The following is a 7,676-nucleotide window of genomic DNA, read 5'->3' as shown; positions in this document are numbered from 1 at the left end:
AATTACACTAAATGAGAAGTGTGAGTTTTCAACAAAGAAAGTGACATTTCTTGGACATATTGTCAGTGCAAACGGTGTCAGCATTGACCCAGAGAAAGTCGAGGCCATTACTAGGCTTGAGGCACCAGAAAATGTCCCAGAGCTAAGAAGATTTTTGCTGGCAGATGTGACAAAACCTCTAAGAGACCTGCTTAAGATAGACAGCGAATGGACATGGGGGACAGAACAAGTGACAGCTTTTGAAGAAGTAAAAGTTCTACTTAGTTCTACACCAGTACTACAACATTACAACCCAAACAAGCCAATAAGAGTGTCTGCAGACGCGTCTTCTTTTGGAATTGGAGGAGTTCTACTGCAGAAAGACCAGGAGGGCTGGAAGCCAGATTTCTACTCTTCTACATCTCTCACGGATACCGAGATTAGGTATGCACAGATTGAAAAGGAAGCTTTGGCTATGACATGGTGTTGTGAACAATTTTCAGAATTTTTAGTGGGTCTCCCTTAGTTTGTAATCGAGACAGACCACAAACCATTACTGTCGCTGATGAAAGTAAAAGACTTGGTTGTCCTTACTCCAAGAATACAGAGATTCAGGATGAGGATGTTTAGATTTACTTGCGACATTGAATATGTTGCTGGCAAGGACCTAATTACGGCAGACTCATTATCCAGGTCTCCTTTGAAAAACAATAAAGCAGAAGAGGAAACAGTTGAAGTCAGTACAATATTTCAGTCGATCCCCATATCAGATTAAAGATTAGAGGAAGTTCGACGTGCACTGCACAGCGACAAGGAATGCTGAGAGGAGATTCAATTCACTCAAGGCCATTGGCCTCAAAGGACGCCTGGAATATTAAAATTATACAATGCAGAGCGTCATTGTTTGGCGGTGGAGCAAGGGATTCTCTTGCACGGATGCAGGTTAGTCATTCCGTCTTCACTGAGGGAAGACATGCTCCAGAGAATCCACCAGGGGCATCAAGGTATAGTCAAGTGTAGGGCTTTAGCACGCACCTGTATTTGGTGGCCTGGGATGTCTAAAAATATTGAAACCCCAATGAACAACTGCCCTGAGTGTGAAAAACACAGAGTATTGCCTCCTCAACCGCTAGTACCAACTCCAACTCCAGATCACCCTTGGGAAAAAGTAGAAAATGACCTGTTTGAATGGCAGGGAGAACATTATCTGCTGGTGGTGGATTATTATTCCAGATGGATTGAGATTTCACATCTTACTTCCCTTACTCCCAAGACTGTTATCAACAGTTTCAATGCTATCTTTGCAAGAATGGGCATTCCCAGGACAGCACTTACTGACAATGGGACGCAATATACTTCAGCAGAGTTTTGTAACTTCGCTTCCTATTATGGATTCAGACATGTTACAAGTAGCCCTCATCATCAGTCGGCTCATGAAGAATCGGAGAGAACAGTTCAAACTATTAAAAACATGCTCAAGAAGGAATAGGACCCTTTTCTGACCCTTTTAAATTACAGAGCCACACCTTTGACCCAGGGACAGAGTCCAACTGAACTGCTGATGAACCGGACACTAAGAACTAGAGTACCATCCTTGCAGGAAAGACAGAACGATACGAAATTCCGGAGGAACCACCAACAGGTTAGAAAAGATCGGATAAACATCTGTCTATACCTCTTGCTATATCCATGGATAGTAATAATTTACCAACGTTAGGGCAACCTCAAACTGAGCCAGGGATAATTCAAATTGATCCTGCAAGTAGCCTTTCAAATGAGACGGAGACAAAGCCAGTTGCCACTAGAAGTGGAAGACTGGTGAAGCCGAGAGAGGTACTGGATTTATGGTACTCTCTCCTCCTAGTGTAAATATCAGATGATGTATATAGTGTTTTGTTCCTGAGAGGAAAACTAATTTGTTATAGTTGTCGCCCTTAGAGTTGTTTTTGTTATTTGGGGCTTTAGCCCTTTCAAGTTGTTATTTCCTCATATAAAGAGGGGGAGATGTGGTGTAAACGCACCTTAAAAATAGAAGAATATGTAGCGTGAACAGACTTTAATAATAATTATTGTGACGTAGGCCTAAGGGACATATCACGTGACTGTGATTTCGTGCAAGCGCAGGGGGAAATCTGAAGGTCACTCTCTCACTGAAGCCGAAAGGAGTAGCATTGACTAACGAAGAACTAGAAGACGACCAGCAGGTGGGGCCCCACCAACATCAACTATCATCTAGATATACTAATCAAAGACTCAAATAAGTCTTAACATAACAGTATGTTACTAGTAACACCTCGAATCTTCGGCACTTATATGATTTAATTGTGATGCAAGTGCCGTTAAACTTCTACCAAAACTTGGCTCTATTTAGATACCACTTTAACTTCGTTATGTGTTCCTTAGATTAGATCTACCAGAGTCTGAGGCGACAAGAAAAAAACCCACACCCAATAGCAGCAACAGAGAAGCGTTTAAGTTACCAATATATCATAATATGGATCTTCTTTTTCTACATGTATTGTGCATTGATCGGGAAGTCTTTGCTCTCGCCAAGATTTGGTAGGCCTACAAAACGGAAGTGAGTTCATGAACATTTTTTTAAAAAATTACTACGAGGAACGGCAACAATCAGAAAAATAAGCTTAGCACCATCAAGGTATCAGTAATACTGTTATTTTACACAGCTATAGATCTAGATATTGTTTCTTCCATTTCAAACAAGGGTTACGTTGAAACCAGAATGCTTATTTAATCCCTAAAATTTCCCTTTCCCAGGAACTTGACCAAAACCATTGTCGCATCAATCATCAAGTAAGGGTTTTTGATTGTATGCTAGAATCTAGATCTAGAATCTAGCTGTACGTTTATAAACCATCTATGAAGAGTTAAAGTGAAAACTGCTTTAAAAGTTCACAGGGATAATTAAAATATAATTTTCAAAAGCCTAGATCTAGATTTATCAGCACAATCGTGTGCTGGGCTTGCTACAACAATATTTATATAAAAAGTATTTTTGCCTCCATTTTAGGAAGGGGCTTTTCCTGTTATGATAATTGAAAGTTATATAAATTAATGAACCTTTCTTGTCCATACAAATTAACGTTTTACACCCCCCCCCAAAAAAAAGCAACAACAACAACAACAAAAAACACATTTCTCATCATTATTCAATCTAGCAGAAGCCTTTTCCTTCCCAGGGTATTAAGCAACTTGGTCAGCATGCGTGAGCCCTGTTAAATTGTGAAACAGCTCACATAGACTTAGTATTTTGCCTCGTATTTCATTTCGCCGTATTATATTTGTTTGATTATGCGATACATAGTGGGCCTAAAATTAAAATAACTCAGTCTGGCTACTGTCATCTTCTGACTTGGAAAAGAAGCGATCCTGCCCCATGGGTCTACAAGATCAGACGATTCACTGTTCCTGTCGACCTGCTCACAACTGCTTTACGTGAGTGGAAAGGTTTAAATTGTCTTACCTGAACTGTCCAAGAAACGGACACACTACGTACTGCTAATGATAATTAATTTTTAGAGAGAGAGAGAGAGAGAGAGAGAGAGAGAGAGAGAGAGAGAGAGAGAGAGAGAGAGAGAGAGAGAGAGAGAGAGAGAAAGAAAGAGAAAGAGGGGGGATAGGTTACATTTTACGTATTCTCTATATTGAGTGTTTTATACTATGCTTTAGATGCAATAAATTCCCTGAGTAGAAGAGAACAAGTCACAATATTTCGCTTGCGAACACAACACATACCACTAAATTCCTACCTTAATAGGATCCGCAAGGATACCCCACCCGACTGCCCGTTGTGCGACTGCCAGGATGAAACAGTACCACACCACCTCTTTAACTGCCCAGCACTTTGTGACCTGCGTAGCACCTACCTACCTGCCTCCCCAGACATCGGAAACACTCTATACAGCGACAAAGCACAGCTGATTAAAACCTGTCAATTCTTTGCCATATCGACAGACCGAAGGGCTAGAACCCAAATGGCCGCTGGATCGGAAAAGAAAGAAAGAAGATACTATGCTTTATATGAAGCAAGAGGTCATTTTGAAGGTGGACATCTTGGTTCCCAAAATACATCACTGACCGAGACTATATAGTAGAACTCGTATAGCTCTTGGTGGACCAATAGTTTGATCCATGACTTTATATTGTCCCTACAATATTATAACAAACTGCTGGAAAATATTGCCTTATATTATATCTCTTGTTAGTAAGGGCCTCTTGACACGCATTCTTTTGTCGAAATTCCTGTTCTGTATCAGTCTCTTTAACACACCTCGCTGTCACAAACTTTTCAGTACTTCCGATGTTGGACAGAATATCAAATCCCCCCCCCCCCAAAACCCGAATTTCTTACACAAACATGACTGTGTTCACATAGCTTAGCTCGTTTTAACCCTTTTCTTTTAACAGTGTATGTTATTTCTTATAATGTTTAAGTACAATGCTCACCGAATTCCGAAGGCTAGAGGCCATAGAAACAAAGAGGGCAGCTCTTCTGACAGAGATGCATAGCAATACAATTATTTATTGAAATCAAAAATCCATTTACGCCACACGCCGTACTGCTCTTCTGCAGTTCAATTTTCCTCGGTATTCTTAACAAAGAGCAGATAATGAATGGTTATTCTGCTCTCTTCCCAGGCGTATCCACACCTCCCCCCCCCCAACCACCCCGTTTTCTAGGGTTGGTTTAAACTGGATCCCACACGCGGGATGTGTATCAAAATCCCATGACGTATATCATGACTTCTTCACTCTTGGATCGAAGACGTATTCCCGTCACCATGCTAGGCTTGTAGTGCAGACGTGGCATTACATTAAAAAAGGTTGATAGTCTATGCCAGTACTTTTCAACATCTTTTTTTTATTGCAATGACTCACTACTAGAGTTTTCATTCCGCTCACCTACATATATTTCCAAGTGGAGTATTAAAGAGCACCGGTACCTACCCGGGTGATCTACCCGGGTGATTTGCCAAACGGCCCACAAATGGGGGATATCGCTTAGCCTGGTTAGGGAAATTTTCCACTGCACTGGTATGACGTCACAAGACGTTGAAGAGACAAGAACAGGCGAAAATTGCCTCATTTGCATACTGGAAACCGTGCGACGAGTGGAAATGTTTTATTTTAGTGTGTAGGGTGCCTTAGTGAGACAATGAAAGGCTGCAGTTTTTTTCTCAACTAGGCAGTGTCCTGTGTTCATTACGCGGTCGACCAGCGTGCGAAAGTTTGATGTTTGGCTTGTATGATTCCATTATTATTTCGCCCAAAGGGGACGTTCAAATAATTTTTACGCTTGGAAAGGGGGGGGGTGTCTTCAGCTCCTGTAAGAAAAGTTTAAGAAAGGGGGGGTGGTGGTGGTGGTGGGTCTTGAACCAATGTTATATTACACTTTTTTTCGGTCCCGAGGTGTTGCCAATATCAGAATTCCACGTTCACTTTGTTATTTGTAATTAAGGGGGCTTTTGACATTGACGTGAGTCTCAAGTTTTTCCTTATTAGTAAGAAAGAGTATATTATTATGCTATATTTTTCTGGAATGATTTACTTTTTTTTTTTTTGTGAACATAGAACTGCATATTATTACGTGCATGTATGTGTGTATTCATGTTTTCCCTGAATATTCTGTAAAACCCATAGAACAATGACTGTAACACGGATATGCGCAATATACATGTCATAAATTATTATTAATGTTATAAGCGAACAATGTAATATTACGGGGTTTTTTTTAATTTAATTTTTTTTTGGGGGGGGGGGGGAGGGGGAGCCAAAAGTCCCCCCAAAAGGTGTAAGATTATATTTGAACAGCCCTAAACTGAAATGATTTAATACTTTAAGTAGATCCATTGTCCCAGACTCGCTGTTGTGGACGTGTGTCAGTATGTGTGTGTTTGTGGGTGTGTGTGTGCGTGTGTGTATGTGTGTGTGTGTGTATGTGTGTGTGTGTGAGTGTGTGCGTATGTGAGAGGGAGAGAGAGAGAGAGAGAGAGAGAGAGAGAGAGAGAGAGAGAGAGAGAGAGAGAGAGAGAGAGAGAGAGACTTGTTTACTTGTTTATTTGTGTGAAGGACCGACATCACTGCACAAGGGGCATTCCCATAAGCGCTCCGTCCCCTGAAAAAGCACATCTCGAAGTGTGTAGATGCTGACGGTTCCAAGCAATGGTTGATTCCATAGCCTTCTGCTCCTCCACTAAGTCTTGAACTTCTGCAGGCGTCCGATCCAATTTCAAGCACACGAAGTCGCTCAAGATGATGGTATTCCGAGTCTTCTTGTTCTTTTTCTCATTTTCCCCTGACTGTACGTACAATTTCAGGTTTGTCAGGGCACAGCTTCCCTTCTGGTTTTGCTTTCCCAGCGAACTCATCAGCCCGGTCATAGCCTTTGACTCCAGCATGGCCCGGGGTAAAGATCCACGTGATCTTTTTCAGAGTTGTCTTCTTCAGGAGCTCTGTCCATTCAGCTCTAAGGTTTCCACTTTCAATCTTCCTCAGAGTGCTCCGAGAGTCTGTGACAAAGATCACATGTGCTTGTCGAGTTGTTGTGACCCATTTGAGAGACTGAGTGATTGCCTCTATCTCCATTCTCAGGCTAGATGTATGCTCTCTGCTGTTCCTGCACCAATCCGCCAGTAACTCTTGCTGAGAAGCCCCATCCAGATTTTAACCCTCGTTTAAAAGATCCATCCGTGTATACAACCACATCTCCGTGCCGTGAGTTTTCTTCAATCAGTTATGGTATGTCAGCATCTGTCGCCCCCTGCAGCCACTCTCTACATTCTCTGTTCGAGCGTAATCACTGCCTTCACAAAATCTCCCTGTTATCTCTCATTCATCTTTATCCATTCTTCACCCGGCTTTATATCTTCCAGTGGGCAGACCTCCTTTATGGTGTTTTCAGCCTCAGCCATCCAAGAAGCTCGTCGTTTTAGGCGATTTCCCTTGGTTGCTCCAGTGGCTTCGTGAAGTGGGTGTTGCTTATGAGCCGCCACCTTCATGTACGCCCTCACCTGAGCCACTTTGTGTCTGTTTTCCACCGACATGAGGCCCAATACATGCCTCATACAGATAATTGGCGTATCCCTGGTGCTGCCTAGTATGATGCGCATGGCTTCATTTTGAACTCGGTCCAACTTGTCCAGTTGGGTTTTTGTCAAGGTCAATACTCCGAGCCCATAATCGATTACTGCAAAGACCAGCTGCTGATACATAAGAAGCAGTAGCCTTTGTTCCATTCCCGAAGCTGCCATGACCTTCACTGCACTCGAGCCCTTCTTTGCCCTTTCCACAACACCATCTATGTGATATTTGAAGGATCGACAGCGATGGAAAACCACACCCAGACACCGCATCTTCTGACATCTTTGAATACACAGTCCATTTACCGTCAGCTCTGGGACATTTGTCTTTACTATTCGATTGTTTAATGTGCTGCGGCCTTCTGAGGTTTGATCAGTGCGGTCGATTCAGCACACCACTCCATAATTTTCTCAACCTCTTGCTGTAATTCATGTGTCATTTTCTGCCGATCCCGTCCTTGCCTGTAGGTCAAGATGTCATCTGCAAATGTTAGTGCTCTCCCTGACCCAACGCTGTTCGGCGTTGCAATACGAGCAGTGTAGACATTGAACAGTATGGGCGATCAGAGAGAGAGAAAGAGAGAGAGAGAGAGAGAGAGA

General features: G+C 42.4%; 1 protein-coding gene across 1 annotated transcript; it reads left to right on the top strand.

Moving 5' to 3' along the window:
* Window positions 1–3,373: 3,373 nt before the first annotated feature.
* On the top strand, window positions 3,374–3,432 carry LOC106013281 (the record flags this gene model as incomplete). Its single annotated transcript, XM_013088542.1, is given in 1 exon segment — window positions 3,374–3,432. A coding segment is annotated over 1 exon segment (59 nt), but the record flags the coding sequence as incomplete, so codon positions are not given.
* Window positions 3,433–7,676: the final 4,244 nt, after the last annotated feature.

The sequence above is a fragment of the Aplysia californica genome, unplaced genomic scaffold, assembly GCF_000002075.1.
Source record: "Aplysia californica isolate F4 #8 unplaced genomic scaffold, AplCal3.0 scaffold00758, whole genome shotgun sequence".
Taxonomy (NCBI): Eukaryota; Metazoa; Mollusca; class Gastropoda; order Aplysiida; family Aplysiidae; genus Aplysia; species Aplysia californica.
The sequence above is the reverse complement of the archived record's forward strand: the minus strand, read 5'-3'. Positions and strand labels throughout refer to the sequence as shown.